The 20784-nt window shown below is 42.9% G+C and overlaps 1 protein-coding gene across 7 annotated transcripts in view; it reads right to left on the reverse strand.

The window, feature by feature from the left end:
* The window catches only part of ATP10B (ATPase phospholipid transporting 10B (putative)), a 392121-nt gene that overhangs the window by 120187 nt on the left and 251150 nt on the right, over positions 1–20784 (reverse strand). For 6 of the 7 annotated variants that reach the window (XM_086412751.1, XM_086412752.1, XM_086412750.1 and 3 more), the window contains one exon: positions 4182–4386. In XM_086412751.1, the coding sequence (XP_086268877.1) occupies positions 4182–4386 (205 nt within the window). Of the gene's footprint in view, positions 1–4181; positions 4387–20044; positions 20694–20784 lie in introns of those variants that run through there. The other variant, XM_086412755.1, reaches the window with a different exon arrangement.

The raw sequence follows: 20784 nt of genomic DNA on the forward strand, positions 1-20784 counted from the left end.
GTCCTGGTATATGGTCCTTGCAATAAAAGGTTTCTGTGGTTAAATAATTAGAAATGTTACATACTAGAACTTTCCCTGACCCCTCCTCCTTGGGGGTTATTAAAATAACTGAGAAGGCCTGCAATACACACTATTTGAAAACTTGGAACCTATTGTTGTCTGATCTTACTTAACAGGGCAATACGTATTTTTTTCTTGCAACTCTCATGGACATCTTTGTTCAACATATTTGAGACATATTATACATAGAGTTAGAAGAGAATTCTATCCATATTCAGAAATCTTTTTGCATTAAAGACATAAGGGAGAAGCAAGATAGCAAAGAGCAGCTAAAATTCCTACTCCCCTGGGATCTGGCTAGGTCTGCTTTTATCCTTCCTGCCACTTGTTACTTAAAAGTGGAAAGGAATATTGAAAATGATACATGTGTGCTTTCAAGTAAGCAACTCTGGGTAAAAGGTGAGTGAGAGTCAAAGGACCAGGGAAACGAGCTACTACACATTTTAAGAGCTGAGACTGGACAAACTTGGCTTTGGATTGTGGTTCCAATACTTCCCAGCTTGATGACCTCGGACAAGTTACTTCACTTCTCTGTGTCTCATTTGCCTTATGTGTAAAAGGACTTTAAAAAGATACATTAAAGCAGAAATATAGACACAGGCATAGAGAACAAATGCATAAATACCAAGGGGGAAGGGGGCGTGGGATTCACTATGTGTAAAATAGATGACTGATGAGAACCGACTGTATAGCACAGGGAACTCTACTCAATGCACTGGGCTGACCTGAGTGGGAAGGAAATTCAAAAGGGAGGGGATATATGTATACATATAGCTGACTCACTTTACTGTACAGGAGATATTAACACAACATTGTAAAGCAATTATACTCCAATAGAGATTAATTTAAGAATGCATTATTAGTAGTACTATTATCACTGTTCTTAAAGAAATGGAAAAGCACACTTCAGCAAAGTGAGAGGGAGAGTCAGTTATTGAAATAGAATAGAGAATTCTGAAAACTTTCAAGATCAAACAAATCTTATACCCTTTACAAATGAATTTTATTTTTTTGTAAATCATTACATCAAGTATCCTAAGAGAAGTCAGGGTTAGAGTTTGAGAGATGTGATTAAATTGAGTTGGTTGGTAGCAGTGGAGCGTGAATGACCCTTTCATCCAGCTCTTCATTCTGGTCAAATCCCAAACCATCAGACTAATTAATACATAAGAAACAGCTTGGGGCTGCTGCCAACAACAAACAAAAGAAGTAAGTGGGTGAAGCAGCGACACCAGATAACTACCCAAGAGTAAAAGGACTCAGATTTGTGGGGAGGCTGTTGGGGTGGGCAGCCTGAAGGGAGATTTGTAAATGTACACAAGTTTTACTGCTCTGCTCCCAGGATTTAATTGAAAATTTGAATTTTTCACACTCAGTTTCAGTCAACACATATTGCCTATGAACGCCACTTCTATTTACTGCCAACTACTTATTGGTCTCTTATTACGTGCCTAGCTTCATGCTAATTCATGTACCTATCATTTTATAACTGAGCAGGACTTTATGGGGCCATACTGGGGCCAACCCTTACCCCATACCCTCTGCTTTAGTTCCTTTCTGAAGTACCTAGATAATAGTTTCTGATGTACATTTCCTGAGTTGTTGACATGAAAGCCCTCACCAAATGGAAGATGTGAATTGCTTAATGATCATGAGGACATAGCCCCGAGGTCTACAGCACATAGCCCAGGCAACTGTGGACACTGTGACAACTGCCCTATTATCTTACCACCAATCAGAGAATTGTGCATGAGCTGATCACATACCCCGTCCCCCTTTCCTTACTTAGGCTTTAAAAATGCCATTTTGCTCTTTAAAAAACTAAAAATAGAACTATCACATGACCCAGCAATCCTATTACTGGGGACATACCCAAAGAAATGGAATATATACAATGGAATATTACTCAGCCATAAAGAGGAACAAAACTGGGTCATTTGCAGAGATGTGGATGCACCCAGAGACTGTCATACAGAGTGAAGTAAGAGAAAAACAAATACCATGTATTAATACATCTATGTGGAATCTAGAAAAAACGGTATAGATGATCTTATTTGCAAAGCAGGCACAGAGAGCAAATGTATGGAAACCAAGCAGGGAAGGGGTGGGTGGGATGAATTGGGGGATTGGGATTGACAAACACACATTGATACTATGTATAAAATAGATAACTAACCAGAACCTATTGTATAGCACAGGGAACTTTACTCAGTGGTCTGCTGCTGCTGCTGCTGCTAAGTCGAATCAGTCGTGTCTGACTCTGTGCTACCCCATAGACTACAGCCCACCAGGCTCCCCTGTCCCTGGGATTCTCCAGGCAAGAACACTGGAGTGGGTTGCCATTTCCTTCTCCAACGCATGAAAGTGAAAAGTGAAAGTGAAGTCGCTCAGTCGTGTCCAACTCTTAGTGACCCCATGGACTGCAGCCTACCAGGCTCCTCCATCCATGGGATTTGCCAGGCAAGAGTACTGGAGTGGGGTGCCATTGCCTTCTCCGACTCAGTGGTCTATTGTGACCTAAATGAAAAGGAAATCCAAAAAAGAGGAGATATATGTATATGTATAACTGATTCACTTTGTGGTACAGTAGAGACTAACACAACATTGTAAAGCAACTATACATCAATAAAAATTAACTAAAAAAAAAATGTTATCTGGAAACCCATCAGGGAATTTGGGCCTTCTGAGCACTGGCTGTCGTGGACTACTTGTACGAAGCCTTAGAATAAATGCTGTGTTTTCCTTCACTATGACCCAGCGTCAGTAGATTGACTCTACAGCACATGGGCAAGCAGAATCAAGTTTGGTTCAGTGACAATTCAGTCCTCAGAAGCATGCTATAGAAAGGATACTATTTTTGTGTCCATTTTCCAGATGAGGGAATAAAGGGTGAGACAGTTAATAAACGGTAGGTTTGGGCTTTGAGTTCAGCTCTGCCAGACTCTAGACCCTGGGTTCTTAACCACAAAATGATCATGATTTCTCCATGATGTCCACGGTATCATACACATAAACATTAAATTAAATTAAATTAAAATGTTGATGATCATTCCCTGTTCTTAGAGATTTCAGTACTGTCATGAAGGTAAGACATACAAAATGAAAAAATGATTCAGGATACCTTGCTGCTTTTATGCTGGTATCAAAGGAACACTAGAAAAAATTCATAGAGGGAGAAATGGCTGGAGCTGATCTGGACAGAATGAGTGGGGATTGGATAAGCACAGAAAAGTGGGCTGGTCTCAAAAGTAACTGAGCAGATATTAGACTCCTTGGTTTAGAGCAAAGAGCAGTTTCTTCAACTAAACACACGGGTCCCCTTTTAAGGGCTCTGAGGGTTTCAGCAAGTTATTTACTTTCCCAAGCCTCAGTTTCCCCATCTGTGAGAAGGGGATGATATTTATCTTAGAGAGTTGCTGGAAAGACTGTGTGACTGCAGCGTTGAAATTAAAAGACACTTGCTCCTTGGAAGAAAGGCTATGACAAACCTAGACAGAGTACTAAAGTACAGAGACATCACTTTGCCAACCAAAGTCCATCTAGTCAAAGCTATGGTTTTTCCAGTAGTCATGTATGGATGTCAGAGTTGGACCATAAAGAAGGCTGAGCGCCAAAGGGTTCATACTGTCAACCATGGTGCTGAAGAAGACTCTTGAGAGTCCCGTGGACAGCAAGGAGATGAAACCAGTCAATCCTAAAGGAAATCAACCCTGAATATTCATTGTAAGGACTGATGCCGAAGCTCCAATACTTTGGCCACCTGATGCGAAGCACTGACTCATTGGAAAAGACTTTGATGCTGGGAAAGATTGAGGGCAGGAGGAGAAGGGGCTGAGAGAGGATGAGATAGTGGGATGGCATCACCAACTCAATGGACATGAATTTGAGCAAACTCTGAAGGATACAAATCCTGGTGTGGACCCTGGCGTGCTGTAGACCATGGGGTCAGAAAGAATCGGGCATGAATCAGTGACTGAAAACAACAACAACAAAATGCTTGGGAAAGGAGCATCTACTACCTTCTCCTCTATCCACCAGATTATATCCAATTTCCAAGTAGAGTTGGCTGACATCTTCCCCTGGCCCTCCAGTTAAAGACTTTATCTTAGAAAGAGCCCTACCTGCTGTGAGAAGCCCTTCACAACCCGCCTCTGTTTGAGGTTGGTCTCTCCATCCAAGTTGGCGGTTTCCAGATGGCAGACCCCACTGGGGTCCGAGGAGAAGAGGAGGAGTATATCGGCTGGGATGATCTCGTTGCACTGCATCTGGATGAAGTCCCCCACATGTACATCCTTCCAGCACTTCTGCACGTAGCTCTGCTCTTTCCTGGGGTGGGAGAAAGACAGGGGTCAGAGCGTATGTTAAGGTTCTCAGAACATAAATGAATGAATGGAAAAAGTCCCCCTCCCTGTACCTAATATCCCCCAATCAACTTGTCACAAGACTGCTCCGTATTATATGTGCCCCAAATGACCACTAGCATCATCTCTAGAAAAGCTAAGCATAATCTATAGTATCCCACTAGTAAAGATCTCTCCTGATGACCGTGTGGAGTTTTGACTGACTGCTGGCTCTTGACTGGTTGCTGTGCTCAGCCCTTGCATCCTGGCAGGAGAAAAAATTTAAAGGAGAAGGTGACCATATATTCATATTAACATCATATTCTTTATAAACTTCACTTCCCAGAATACCCAGTTATCACTGAGGAAAGCAGGGCCATAAAAGACTGGAGAATAGGACATATGGCTTCTGGTTTTAGGTGGAGAGTGGCATTGGAAAGGTGAGAATATAGCCCACTGTCTAGGAAGATCTGAAGGGTGCTGAAACAGGAAACAGGGAATTAGGGAGACGGCACCAGGAACATTGACAGGATGGGCCCCACACTGATCACAGAGTCAGAGGGCTAAAGAAGTCTGAGAAATGATGCACTTGCTCTCCCCATCCAGTTTATCAGAGCTTACACAATGATCGGGGCAGCAACAACTGTGAATCTAGCATTTCTACCATGCCAAGCACTGGTATAAATTAATACTTCATTTGCTTACATAATAATCTACTGAAGAACATATTATTATACCCATTTCACAAAGAGGGAATGGAGGGTTTAGAAGAAATTTCCCAAAGTTTTACAAAAACAGAGCTGGACCCTGAGTCTGGGTCCACCTTGACCCCAAACCCAGTTTTCACTGCTGCACAGGTATCCTACCTCCTCGAAGACATTCCCCTCTTTCTTCTCCAGTGAAATGGCAGCATCAGCTATTATACCCCCAGCAAAAAGACTCGTTATTCCCCAAGGCAATACATTTCATTTCCAAGAGCCCTCATTTTTACAAATTCTTCCTTCTGATTAACCAAATATTGAACTCATTCTGTTCTCCCAGGCAATCTGATTTATTCCATCTCCTACCATTTAAGAAATATTTTGAAGTATTCATCAGGCATGCTCTGAAGCCTTTTGGATTTGCCAAGTCAAATTGAACTTTATAAGTGCTTTCAATTATTATGGGTGGCATAGTTTCCAGATCTGTCTAGAAGTGAGGGCTCTTTTAAGACTGTTTGGAAATCTCTTTACATGTAAGATTTGGGACCAAACCTATATTCCAGATGTGGTTCTTTTGAATTAGGCCCAGCTGGCTTTCAGGTGAACACCTCTGAGCCCAGCCAGGCCTGGAAAGGCAGCTCTCCTTTGCTATTTTTCTCCATGGATGCTGAGCCCCTCTGGGCATGCTGTTGGTTCTGTTTCTGTAGAAATAGGAGCTGCCCTGAGCAAGACAGGACCACTCTTCTGCAGACAGAGAGACGTGACTGGAATGTCACTTTTCTCCTCAGACTGAAGATAAAGGTTTGAGCTTTCTCCTTTCTTTGGGGCACTCTAGAAAACCCTGAGCAAGCCCTCCTAAGACTGGATTTTCCTTGTCATAAAAGACCCATGTGAAGGACTCCCCCCACTTTCCTAAAATAGATGTATATCCTTTGGAAGCCTTTTGGAAGGCCATCCAAGAGAAGATCTGATCGGAGTCTATAAAATAATCAGGAATTGCAATTAGGGAGCAGTCTTAAAACTCTCAAGACCCATAGAATTCTTCAGAAGTGCCCAGAGCTCAGCAGCCACTGGTTAAACTAATCGGTGGGCAATATCGTCCCAATGGACACCACTTCTGAGCATTTTGAGGGCAGTGCATCTGTAGCATTTCAGTAATTCTTTTAATGGAAAAAGTAGGGTTCTAAGCCCTTTTCGTTCCCTCAGCTTGTTTTATGCTCTCCTGCTTCTCTATGTTATTTTTAAATTTTTTTACCATAAAGAATAGAGATAGTTTCCCCAGATTTGTTTCTCACTGCCATTTCAGAGAAACACTTATATCCTGATTCAGGAAAACTTTCTTTAGAGCAGCCTTGGGAACACCTGTTAAATGTCCAAATATAAGGCTACTTAAAGAAATTGGAATCGCAGATACTTTCCATGGGAAAAGGATCTTATGTGGTGAAGGAGGGAGGCTTTCTCTATTGTTTTTTCCCCCTTTGTGAGAGGGCACTTAAAAAAAAAAAGATTCTTGAATAGTATAGCAAAATTGTTCCAAAGGATTGTCATTCAACTTGTCTATATTCTTCTCCACTTCCCGCCTTTGACTTCTGTCCTTTGGGAATGGCCCAGTCCCAAAGGTGACCTCAGCACTCTGCTTGGTACTTGAGATGGGGTTTCATGAGAACAGCACTGACTCTGAGCAATATTCTAACTGCCAATACTTTCAGAGAATGATGGTTCAAGAAGTTTGCAAAAGCTAGTTGGGAGTGCCGTATACATAGACATACCAAAGGCAGGCCAACACACCTCCACCCATCAATATTGAATCTCATTCTTCTTCCTTCTCATAAAGGACTCCACTGTTTATTACTGGAGGAGGAAATGGAAACCCACTCCAGTGTTCTTGCCTGGAAAACCCCATGTACAGAGAAGCCTGGAGAGCTACAGTCCATAGGGTCGCAGAGAGTTGGACACAACTGAGCACGCACGCATTACTTATTATGAGTTGTGAGTAATTAAGAGAATGGAAGATAGAAGTCATGCAGATGAATTATGAAACATAAATATCTATATCTATATAGATAATTATGAGGAGTCACTTCTGTGAGTTAGGCTGGAGTGTTGTCTTGTCAACTCCCATGGTGATGATAGGTATCGCAAGATCAATGGAACCACACAAGAAGCTACACATCAGGCTGGTCTCTAACTTCATTCCATCATTCCTTGGATCCCAGGGAGGTCCTGTCCAGTACTGCTGTCCTGGTAACAATCACCTGTCTTTCCTTTAGATGCAATCTTCTCTTCCTTAAGATGACATGCAGTGCTGAAGAACACTCTTAGTCCCTGTTGTAGGCTTACCCTCCCCCAAACAGAGATTGCCCACCTCCAGGTCATGCTGCTCAAACAGAGGCTCATACACCTGCAAGCATATATCCTGTCATGTGTCCAGGAGCACAGAAGCTATGGAAGCAACAGATTCAGGAGAGGGTGTTTAAAATTTTTTTTTTTGGGGGGGGACATAATTTAGTAATTTAGCTGGTATAGAATTTGAATTACATTTGTATTGATTGACCCAAACAAAGTAATGTTACAGAAATGGAGTTAGATTTTATAGGAATTTGGGATGAGAAAAAGTGACATTGGAGATATTTCCTTCTTGCACAGGGTTATCCTGTGCTGATTTTCTGATCCCCTGGGGACCCACTCTGTCTCCTCAACTGTTAGAAATATAACTGTGGAAAAGGCAAGGGTGCACAGCCCTGGGATCCAGCCCCAGGAGGTGCTGAGTGGCTGAATCCCACTGAGGCAGAAAAGTGGTGTGCTTCTGCACTGAGGGATGCCCAGATGTGGCCAGCAGCTGGCTGGGAGCCACCTGCGGGAGTCATTCCCTGGTTAATCCAGCCCATTTGGAACAGATGCCCCGGGTGGACACGTCCACACGCTCCTGATCGTTTCCCACATGCTCAGTGAGTCCACACCTGGGAACTGATTGCTATTTTAGTTTCGTGGCATGTTCACTGCTGCTTAAAAATAAGACAAATCAACATGGCTGGGGACAAAGACTCCATCTGGCAGATTCTGCCTCGGGGAGAAATTAAGTGATGCAGTGCTAAATGGCTTTCTGAGAGGAGCTAGGGCTTATTAAGAGGTAAATAAACAGCATGAGAGGTTTGTAAACAACTAGATCCTGTGGGGAAGCAGGTGAAAAGTGGGGAATGGAGGAGGAAAGGGTGTTTAAGGTCCCATTTCTCAAGTACTATGTGGGTTTGGGGTTCCCCAGGTGGCACTAGTGGTAAAGAACCCACCTGCCAATACAGGAGATATAAGAGACGTGGGTTCGATCCCTGGGTCAGGAAGATCCCCTGGAGGAGGGCATGACAACCCACTCCAATATTCATGCCTGGAGAATCTCATGGACAGAAGAGCCTGTTGGGGTCGCAAAGAGTTGGACATGACCGACGCAACTTAGCATGCACACAATGAAGGTCTTATGTTTTAAGGAACTAGAGTAGAGGGGATTTATCAGGAAGCTTAGTTGTCTGTAGGATTTCCAGCCGGTATAGGATGAGCTGACCTGGACTGTCCTTCAAGAAGCTGGCATGTCACGCCCCAAAGGGTCCGTGTCATTACCCCAGGGTGAAAGGGGAAGCCAGTGAGAGTGAGTGCAGTATAGGGACTAAGAGTGGGCTTGAATCTCAACTTTACCACTACTACCTGAGTGACCTTGGGGAAGTAACTTAATCTTTCAGAGACTACCTTCAGTTGAAGGTAATACTTGTATTTGCCTCAGAGGGTTTTTAAAAGGATTGGTGACATGACCCATGTAAGGGACTGAGAGCTCGGTTCTGCACTGAATAAGGACTCACTAAATACAAGCTGCCTTTATGCTGCTGATGACAAAGATTGTCAATGTTAGGGGGAGGGCTAACCACCACTGCTGCCCCAGCATTTTCTTCTTCATGTTACTGGGATGCCCACTTTATGTCTGTAATTACATTTCATGAGTTGGGTTCAGACACATAATGTCCAAACACACTTAAAGAAACTTTAAAAATCCAAACATTTTCCCCAAGCCCCAAAACAAGGGCCAAATTCAGCCTATGGAAGACTAAGGACTCTGAATGCTGGTTACTGGGCAAATTCTCAGAAATATATATCCTTAAAATCAGGGCTTCCCACCAAGTTTTTGAGGATGTTGAAAAACTATGAATAGTTCTAAAGTTTATATAAAGAGCCAAAAAAGGCCAACTAGCTTTAAGACTTACTATAAAGCTACAGTAATCAAGACAGTGCAGTGTTGATTAAGAACAGAATAATAGATCAATAGAACAGAATAGATAGCCCAGATATAGATTCATATAATTATAGTCAACTGACCTTTGACAAAGGAGCAAAGGCATACAACTGAGCAAAGATAATCTTTTCAACAAATGGTGCTGGAACAAGTGGACATTCAAACGACAAAAAAGAAAAGAATAGAATCCAGACACAGATCTTATACTCTTCACAAAAATCAACTCAAAATGGATCACAGGCCTAAATATAAAGTGCAGAACTATAAAACTTTAAGACAACATAGCAGAAAACCTAGATGACCTTTGGTATGACAATGACTTTTCGGGTAAACACCATAGGCACTATTCATGAAAGAAGTAATTGATAAGCGGGATTTTATTAAAATCAAAAATTTCTATGAAAAATGATGGTAAGAGAATGAGAACACAAGCCACTATCTGGGACAAAATATGTGTTTTGCAAAAGACACATCTGATAAAGGGTTGTTATCTGAAACATACAAGAACTCTTAAGCGTTAGTCACTCAGTTGTGTCTGACTCTTTGCGACCCCCATGGACTATAGCCCACCAGGCTCCTCTGTCCATGGGATTCTCTAGGCAAGAATACTGGAGTGGGTAACCATTCCCTTCTCCAGGGATCAAACCCGGGTCTCCTGCATTGCAGGTGGATTCTTTACCATCTGAGCCACCAGGAAAGCTCTTAAAACTCAACAATAAGAACAAAAAACCCAATTAAAAAATGGACAAGAGACCTAAACAGACACCTCAACAAAGAAGATATACAGATGTCAAATAAGCAGGCAAAGAGCTCCCCATCATGTGTCATCAGAAAAATGCAAGTTAAAATGAGATATCATACATCCCTATTTAAATACACAAATCCCGAACACTAACAACACAGCATTTTCTTCTTCATGCTACTGGGATGCCCACTTTATGTCTGTGATTACATTTCATGAATTCGGTTCAGACACATAATGTGCAAACACATTTAAAGAAACTTTAAAAATCCAAACATTTTCCCCAAGCCCCAAAAGAAGAGTTTTTTTGTTTTTGTTTTTAAATAAAAACAGGAGAGGAAGCTGAGCAACAGGCACTCTCATACATTGTTTGTAGGAATGGTACAGGCATTTTGAATGGTACAATGGAACAGCCACTCTGAAAGACAATTTGTTGGTTTCCTAAAAAACTAAGGCCTATGGCACTTAACCTATATTACCATTTAACTGCCTACTTTTATTGTATTATTACTGCTATCTCTGTTTCATAGATGAGGAAACTTAGGCCCAGAAAGGTTATCCAACTTGTGTAAGGTCACACAGGTACATCTACCAGGACACAGGAATGACAGCTGTGGGGGCTTTCCAGCTCCACATGGTCTCCTGGTTCTGTTGGAGAGTGAATACAGAGCAGATGAAGCCTCAGCATCTGGTGACATAAATGAAACTAAGAACAGGGGGTGAGAACAGGAGCCTCAGCTTTTGGAATTGTGAGCTCCATCATGGCGAGCCAGAGGCTATAAATCGTCATCCGCTCAGAAAAAAATCATGCCTGTTGACAGGAGTCCAGAGGTCTGGGGACACCAGGATTCTTGTTTTATGATTCTTCTACCGATTGAGTTTGGGGGAGAACCTAATGCATTCAAACCCGACATGATAAGCTGAATTGGCCCAAATAGTGTATGGCCTGCTGTGAGTGCAGGGTGAGGCTGTGGGAGTGGGGTGAGCCCTTGCAAAAGCAATGCTTCAGAGAGGAGAGAGGGCGTCTATTTGGCTGGTGCCAAATGCAGAGCAAAGAGCCTCAGGGTGGATGCAGCGGTCTGCTGGTCTGTCAACTCCAGCCAGTGGCACGTTTAATAGTCATGCCTCCAGTGACACTATGTTTCTCTGTTATGTGCATTTTTCAGATTCTTCCCCAGACCTATTTTGCTTTGTTATTAGAGCTTGGATTCAAGCTTTATGATAAAGAGTTTGTCTTCCCTGCAGTTCAAATCCCCAGCCAATGGTCTATCTTTCTTACTCCCCTGGGCTTCTCTGGTGGCTCAGCTGGTAGAGAATCTGCCTGAAATGTGAGAGACCTGGGTTTTATCCCTGGGTTGGGAACATCCCCTGGAGAAGGGAACAGCTACCTACTCCAGTATTCTGGCCTGGATAATTCTATATAGTCCATGGGGTAGCAATGAGTTGGACACGACTGACTGACTGTCACTTCACTTGGATCAAGCTTATGGTGACTCCTGGCTATCAAGCTTATAGAACTATCCTTAGTAATATCTTAGCCAACATTTGCTGATAGCTACTGAATGCCAGCCACTATACTAAGCATTTTACACGCATTACTTCATACAACACTTACAGCAAACCCAGGAAAGTAGCTTTCAGGTGAAGAATTTATGAGTGTATTTTGATGTTCGGATGGCCCTGGTAAAGGCTCAGTTCTACCCTGTCCATCATTCCATCACCTTTGGGTTTACCAGAGGGATGGTATATGGAGGAAAATAATAATAGCATGGGGATCAAATAGCTATTAATATTAAGAGCCACACAAATATGATATTCTAATGTAGAATACCATGTGTTAGAAGTTGGGTTGGGATAATTGGCCTGGGCTCTAGGACAGATGAAGCCACCTAAATCCCTTGTATTATCTAAATCTCAGCCTGCGTGTACTCAGGAGTGCTATGGAAAGGGTTTGGGAAATGGAAACCCAATGGAAAATGTGATTCAGTGAATGCCTGTGACCTATGCCAATAAAACAGGCAATTCCTCAATTGTATGGGTGGAGAATGTAGCAAGGAAAATGAAGGTTCAGGTTGGACCTGGCTTTGAAAAAATTAGAGTTGAAGTGACTGGGAAAAAAAATAATAATGTAGTGCTAATTATAGTGCAGGCATTGAGTTAACAGTTTATAAGGATTATTTCATTCAATCCACATGACCCTGGGAGACAGGTGCTAATACTGGTCCCATGTTACAGAAAATGAAATGGAGGCTGCAAGGATCAAGTAACTACAAATGTCCATGCATTTAGGAAGTGGCAGTTCTGAAACAAGCCCAGGTGTGACACCGAAGTCCTTGACTCCAAGTGTCCAGTAAGACATCACATTTTAAACATCTTGTGGAGGCCACTTCATGCGCCCTCCTCTGGAACTGCACCATCTGGTTGTTTTTATAGCTCTGCTACTTTCAAGCTCTCTCACATGTCATCTTTTCACAAAATGTACCGTAGAGGGACTATGATCACTGGAGATGAGACAAATGGGGCCACGACTGACTAAGTGGCTTCGTTTAGGTCATGGAGCTAATAGTGACAGACCCAGGATCAGGATCTCTGGTTTCCTCAACTCTCTGGGTTTCCAGGGGCCTCCAGCATGGAAGGAAACTGACATACAAATAAAGCCAGGTTGCAGGCCAGGCATCTGCCTTCTCCAGCAGAGCTCGCCATGGCTGGGAGCCTTCATGACCATGCTGTCAGAAGACTGGCCACAATCCTGTAGCACTGGGAATTCTTTTTATGTTACAGCAGCCAACTGACAGAAAAGACATAAAAGACATAAAACTGACAGAAAAGAGCATCTCCAAGTTTTGGTAAAAAGTCAGAATTTAAAAGTTTTCAGGGAATTCTTTGGCAGTCCAGTGGTTAGGACTCAGAGCTTTCACTATTCTGGGCCCAGGTTTGATCTCTGGTCAGGGAATTAAGATTCCGAAAGCTGCGCAGCATGGCCAGTTCAGCTCAGTTGCTCAGTCGTGTCTGACTCTTTGCGACCCCATGAACTGCAGCACGCCAGGCTTCCCTGTCCATCACCAACTCATGGAGCTTGCTCGAATGTGGCCAATAAAATGAAATGAAACTTTCTAATTGGAACCATTTCTCACCTAAGCTCCTGACATCTCTTGATCCTGGTCTTTTGGTACCAGAATAAGTCACATGTACAACCTTTGGGTGACACGTCAGGCTGTGAGTTGACATGTTTTCTCTGCCTGTTTGAAGTTGCTCATCCTTCAGTGACCTCCTGAAATGTCACCTCTTCAGGGAAGGCTTCCCTTGGCTGGTTCTGATATTTTTGGCAGGCAGATGTGTCACTGCAGCCCATGCATGACTGTGACCCGCCATCCACAGGCAGGGGACACTGTAGTTGTTTACCAGTTCCTCATGATCTATGGACCGAGAGCCCTTCGAGGCTCAAAGGGTCTTCATGTTCACGCACATGCACTTGGTCCCTACTTGAGACCTGCTGAACAGATGTATAAGTGTGTGCTTGGCTGCGGAAACACTGAAAGGCTTTTACTGCATTACAATATGGTGACAGAAACCTTCACGGATTTTTTTGCTTCTCACTTCTGCTTCCTTATTGCCTGTTTTCTGAATACCAATAAAAATGTATTAAGCTCGATGGAAAATTACAAATCTCTTGCTGGGTATGGTTTCTAGATTCATTAAATTGAGCCCTGGGAGAAACTAAGCTAATACAATTCTGAAGCTAATCTCTCCTTGAAGTCATTCCGTAAATCTGATTAATGGGTCACCTTAAGACCACAAGCACAGTGGCTATATTAAAAGAAAATGCTCTAACAGGATTGTAATTCTGTTAACAAGGATTCTGCTGTTTGCAAAAAGATTTTCTCACAGTATAAATAAGTCTAGGCTGGATGATGCATGGGATTAGGGGGAGCAACATTCTAAAGGTCCTAGTATTCAACTACACAAAAATGAAGACATTTGACATCGGTTTCTCAAATGTGTGGAGACAAAATGGATAGAACTAGTGCTTGAGATATAAACTTTTATAGGGCTTCTCAGAAAAAAAAACATGTCCTCTCAGATCTTGTATTCTTTGCCTGAAATTCTGTCATATACCATCGATGGTAGAAGTGAATGCTCCTCACCATCATTTGTTTATCTAACATTTTCTGGCTCGCTATTCTGGGGTCTTTCATAGAATTCATCCACTTCAGGGTTGGAAGAACTTTAAAGATTTATATTACAGAATGTTCCAAAGTGTGTCTGTTCCTGTTAATATGTGGGGAATAATTCACAAGGACTTGGAGTTCAGAAATATTTTAAGGTGACGGTATTGAGGACATGGAGGCGGCCTCTCCAACATCTGCTCCTCCTTCTCCTGGAAATAACTCATGTTTTCATTAGGATTTGTCACCTTCCCTGGGAAGCCCATATGCTTTCAGGGAGGTGAACCTTCTTCCTGGGCTCTGTGACTCAGGTGTAACCTAATTAGAATAATCTCAGCTCCTGCTCACAAGGATTGGTTAAGGGATGGGCATGTGACCCACTGGGGTTCTAGGAGGTACTAAGAGGTAAAGAAGATCTGGGGAGTAAACTTCCTGAACCTTCTGAGAATGCCTCCAAAAGTCCTTTTGTTTCTCCCTTTGTGGGTTATTTTATGTAGATGTGAGGGCTGGAGCTGCTGCAGTCATTTCAGTATCATGAGGGAAATCTGCTGCTGCTGCTGCTGCTGCTGCTAAGTCGCTTTAGTTGTGTCCGACTCTGTGCGACCCCATAGACGGCAGCCCACCTGGCTCCCCCGTCCCTGGATTCTCCAGGCAAGAACCCTGGAGTGGGCTGCCATTTCCTTTTCCTATGCATGAAAGTGAAAAGTGAAAGTGAAGTCGCTCAGTCGTGTCTGACCCTCAGCGACCCCAGGGACTGCAGCCCACCAGGCTCCTCTGTCCATGGGATTTTCCAGGCAAGAGTACTGGAGTGGGGTGCCATTGCCTTCTCCATGAGAGAAATCTGCTTGAGGGTAAAGATGGCATAGAGGGGGACCCAGTGAAAAGGACAGCTAAGTGCTGCAGCTAGTATACCACCGACTGACTGACTGAACTATGCCTGATCACCTGCCCACCTCAGGACATCTGTAGTGACTTAAACAAAATCTCTTCATTGTTTGAAATTGTTTGAGTTGAGGTTTCCACTTCTTGCGGTAAAGAGTATCTCAACTGACACAACAGTTCAATAAAGTCGGATAGTTCCTTACTGAAGGTTCTCCCAGAATCCTTATTATGAACGTTCATTTGTTTGACTCAAGAGATTTATAAAGTAATTACTATTTTCCAGATTTAATTGGCTGTGGGTTCTGTTCTTTCGAAGTTCATCCCACAGGACAAGATCTAGTCTGACTTCCGGGTTTTACAAAAGTAGAAGCTGAGACCCAAAGATTTCAAGGACTTTTCTAAGCTACCACTAGTAGTTAGAGACAGCTCTGGGCCTAGAGTACAGGCCTTCTGACACCAAGGCCTGCGTTCTTGCTTCAAGTTCATACCACCTCTCTACAGAGATGTTCCCTCCCTGAAGATAAATCTCAAAAGGAGAATCTAATTATTCTTTTGCAGCGATTCCAACTTCCTATGATATTATAAAGTGGAAGTTACAAATTAGGGGGCTCAAAGGCAAAGTAAGAATTTTAGGTCAAATAAAATAGGCCTGAAGTGTTTAAAAATGTATCAGTTGTCAACACTTACAAATCAGGTCATTTCAGGACTTGCCTGGAGGCATAGTGGATAAGAATCTACCTGCCAGTGCAGGGGACACAGGTTCAGTCCCTGGTCAGGGAAGATCCCACATGCCAAGAAGCAGCTAAGTCTGTCAGCCACAGCTACTGAAGCTTGTGTGCTCTAGGGCTCACAAGCCACAAATACTGAGCCTGTGTGCCACAGCTATTGAAGCCCACATGCTCTAGGGCCCAGAGCCAGTACTACTGAGCCTGTGGGCTGCAACTCCTGAAGGCTGTGCCCCTAGAACCTGTGCGTTGCAACAGGAGAAGCCACGACAATGAGAAGCCCATACATCAAAATGAAGAGTAGTCCCTGCTTCGCACAACTAGAGAAAGCCTATGTAAAGCAACAAAGACTTAGCACAAAGCGACAAAGTCACAGGACAGCCCCCATTCCAAAAAAAAAAATCAGGCTATTTCAAATAAAACTATTAATTTCTGCTGCCAAGTCGCTTCAGTCGTGTCTGACTCTGTGCGACCCCAGAGACGGCAGCCCACCAGGCTCCCCCATCCCTGGGATTCTCCAGGCAAGAACACTGGAGTAGGTTGCCATTTCCTTCTCCAATGCATGAAAGTGAAAAGTGACAGTGAAGTCGCTCAGTCGTGTCTGACTCTTAGCGACCCCAGGGACTGCAGCCTACCACCAAGCTCCTCCGTCCATGGGATTTTCCAGGCAAGAGTACTGGAGTGGAGTGCCATTAATTTCTAGCTCCCCTAATAAAATTCAGACACTCTGGCAACATTAGGCCTGTTTTCCCACGTGGTAACCAGCCAGAGCTCAGTGGCCAGTTCTGTCCCCTAAGATGAATGCGTGGCCCTGTCTCTCAGTTTGCCGCAGTTCCCGCCACTCCCTATTGCATCCTGGCATTGATGTCAAGTGTCAGTTGCCATCAATCAGTACGTCAATAATACTGCTTTCCTTTTTATATCCAGTCTATTTAATTCAATCACTTGCCTGGTTCTTACAGTCAATTACTTCATAATACTGGAAAAATTAAAATTTCTCAAATTGAGATACTATAAAATCTTTCCAAGATTTTACAAGTTTGGGACAACACTGAGTTAATCAAAGATGAACAGGTTTGTTGTAATCTTTTCTTAATCTTTCATGAACCACGGGTCTAGGAGGGCCAGTGTACATGTCTCTGTTCATGAATTTTTTTTTTTTCCCCAGAGACCATCTCTTGTCACTATCATTCCACTGAACACACTTTGGGAAACACTACCACAAAACCCCCTTATGTAAACAATAAGAACCTACTATATAACAGAGGTAACTATATTCAACATCTTGTAATAACCTATAAATGGAAAAGAATCTGAAAAAGAATATATAGATATGTATAATTGAATCATTTTGCTGTATACTTGAAACTAACACACTGTAAATTAACTACAGTTCAGTTGAAAAAAATCAGATAAGGCAATGGCACCCTACTCCAGTACTCTTGCCTGGCAAATCCCATGGATGGAGGAGCCTGGTAGGCTGCAGTCCATGGGGTTGCTAAGAGTCGGACACGACTGAGCGACTTCACTTTCACTTTTCACTTTCATGCATCGGAGAAGGAAATGGCAACCCGATCCAGTGTTCTTGCCTGGAGAATCCCAGGGACGGGGGAGCCTGGTGGGCTGCCGTCTATGGGGTTGCACAGAGTCGGACACGACTGAAGCGACTTAGCAGCAGTAGCAGCAGTTGAAAAAAGAATTTGTAAGTCCTCCCCAGTACATATAGCATGATATAAGCATTCCCAAAGTAATTTTTAAGTCCTGACAACTATGATAATCAAGTATTGAAATAAATTGAACTTAGATTCTGGTTTTCAAATACTCTCTGGGTTAAATGATGATTCACCAAAATAACTAAGAATGATCAAACCCATTATTATTACTAAACATCGATGTATAACAATTTTGAGAAGATATCTCTGAAATTATATTATTAAGAAAAAAAATAAAATGATATTATAGGTTTAAAAAAACAAAAGAAAAACCTTTATGTCCCTCTCTACCAGTGGCCTGGGAATAAATGTCTTTTTCTCTGGATTGTTATCACCAATTTATCATTTATTGCTGTTCTTCTGGAAGTTATTTTGAGAGCAGAATGACAACATCCTGGCCTGTGTCAGGCCAGCACCCAGCACAGGTCAGTCTGACTAACCCTGAAATTACCCCAGAACAGGCCCATTTTTATGGGATGCTCTGAACAGAGCAGGGAGAGCAGGACCAAGCTGACTGAGGTCCACACGTGTCCCTGCTTCACAGGAACCAGCTTCACAGGGCATCTTCTATGGGAAAAATAGTAAAGGAAACAAAGGAGAAAGACAGAAAAAAAAAAAGCACAAAACCAAAGATAATGGGGCGGAGGTGGCGGGTGAATGGTGACAAGACAAACAAGGCTTTCTTTAAAAAAACAGTCTCTTTGGGAAAAGTGACACACTCCAACAACTATTTTTTCTCTCTTAATAATGTCCTTATCCAAAGCTGAGGAATGATTCAGTCTTAACTCTAGGTATGCAGTGTGCTAACCACATTCAACAGTTAGATCTAGCCGGGGAGGAGGGGGTGAGAACATCAAGGCTTCAGGTTAATATTTTTAGGTATGCAATTGTGGCCTTGCGGGCACAGGGACCAGAAGCTCATCTTTCACTGAGGGGAGGGTATGGATTCTCTTAGGGGTGCCCGAGGGCCCGCTGAGTCCCTTGCATTACATGATCTCCTGAGAAGCTTCCCCAGGCTACAACTTTCTGAGTGGAGTCTGGCTGTTAAACGGTCTCATCAGCCAGCTCTAAGTCGATAAGTAACATGTTTTTCCCCAGGGAAGAGGGCTTCTTAGAAAGCAGCAGCCCCTGAACAGTGGCAAGGCACACCCTGGAGCAAGCTCCTTTCACCCCAAGAAGGACCAGAGTGACAGTACCAACTTCTGCTAAACTGGGATCCATGGAATGAGAGGGAACAAGTCAGAGTGACGGTGCTTCTCAAGAGAGATGGACTTTTTTCTTACTTGGCAGGAAGTCAAGCCCTCACCTGCTGCAATTGACTGACTCATCTAAGGCGTCTCATTGCCAGACCAGAAAGCACCCTTTGTCACTGAAATCTCACTGCAAGCCCAGACTCCATTCCCTTGCTTCTTTCTAGGCTATAGGAATTGTCATAAAGTTGAGATACGTGATAACTCGACTATCTTCCCTTACTGACTGGGAGCATGTTCTTTTCCCAACAACCCACTCTGGTTATTGACTCAGTGGAGTATTTCTAAAACAACAGCATATATAAAATTATGTTTTATAGCATGGCAAGACAAGTGGTGAGCCGTTTTTGTTTGGGTTGGGACATTGGAGAGAGAGTCTTGAGGAAGCTAATATGAGTTTTACATTCTAAAAATAAGGCCACGATGGCTTGTATACTGACTATCATACAACAGGAGCAGTGCTAAGTACTTTCCAAGGATTATTACACTCAACTCTCACGACCACCTCAGGAAGTGTTCCAATTTTACAGATGACAAAATGAGTCTCAGAGAGGTGAGGTCCCTTGCCTAAGGTCACACAGAATTAATGACTGATGGAGACAGAGTTCAGTGTGGGCAGTGTGTCCGGGGCTGATTCTCTAATACAGTGCCCACCACTCCCCTGAAAAACAGTGATGCCGCTTTTCTCTGAGGGTCTCTAAACATGCTCCAACATGCTTATGGCCACACTCAACCAAAATGAATGTGAATTTATGCAAAATTCTTAAACATCTAACACATTTACACAGCAAAGGAAATGTCACATAAATAAAGATCTCCTAGTTTTAATAAATGATGGACTCAAATCTCAATTTCTTTTGTTTTCTGCTTTATATATATATGTATATTTATATATATATTTATATATAATATATACGGTATATATATAATAGTATCCCTAAGCAAAACATAGCTTTCATTATTTTTAAAAATTTGTGTCCATTTAAAATTTGCCTATAAAATGCTACTACTGGTGTGTGTGTGTATATATATATATTTATATATTCCCCATTGTGGAGAATCAAACATCTTCACTACAATAAAATAATGCTATCTCCCTACCCCATCCTTTCATAAACAGCTGCTGCAGTGGCAGCAGCCACAGAAAGATCAGAGCTGGGGTCAAGACTTCCCCGGGTGTTCGGCTTTACCTGCTATAGACGAGGCACTCTCGGCTATTGATCACTTTATCAGATTTGTACCTCCGGAGGTCTTCCCAAGCATCCTTGATGGCAGTGACTGCCAGGATGATACAGATTGGTATCACGCTCACCTCTGGCTGGAATGCATTGACCATGGGGATAAAATTCAGAACCACGATGCCCACAAAATAGAAGTTGGCAAACCGGTGCAGCTGCTCAAAGATGTTCTTGGGTATAAAGGACAACACAGTGTACTTGCTGGTCTTGATTTGATTCCCACGATAATGTCTGTTGGGGTTCTCTTTGTGGGCCCATCTTTCAAAGGGCAGGTTGGAAACCACCACTCGTTTCTTGTCTTCTTTCCTTTTCCGCCTTTTCTTGCCTTCCTTTCTCATCTCTGCTCAATCCTGTCTCTAACTCTTATAGCAGGACACTCGAGTTTCCCATAAAAGAAGTTCTTTTCTGATCATTTCCATTGTTCAGCTGCCAGCAAGTGATGACATCTTTGATTTGCCTTCTTGGCTGAAAATTTCTCTCTGTTTTCAAAAGGAAAACTAAAAATAAAAAGCCGGTATATAAACACTAAGGGACAAGGATGTCAAGGAAAGAGCTTGCAGAGAACAGGTGTGTATCCACTGGTCACTTCCTTCTACTTGTTGAGACTCCACCTGTTGGAATGCAGACGTCATTTACAGGTAGCTTCCTTTTCCACCCCAGGCAACCCAGAACAGGTGTGCCAACTCTGGGTC

This window comes from Bos grunniens, chromosome 7 (genome assembly GCF_055505025.1).
Source record: "Bos grunniens cultivar Pamir isolate PY7600 chromosome 7, Bosgru_T2T1.0, whole genome shotgun sequence".
Taxonomy (NCBI): Eukaryota; Metazoa; Chordata; class Mammalia; order Artiodactyla; family Bovidae; genus Bos; species Bos grunniens.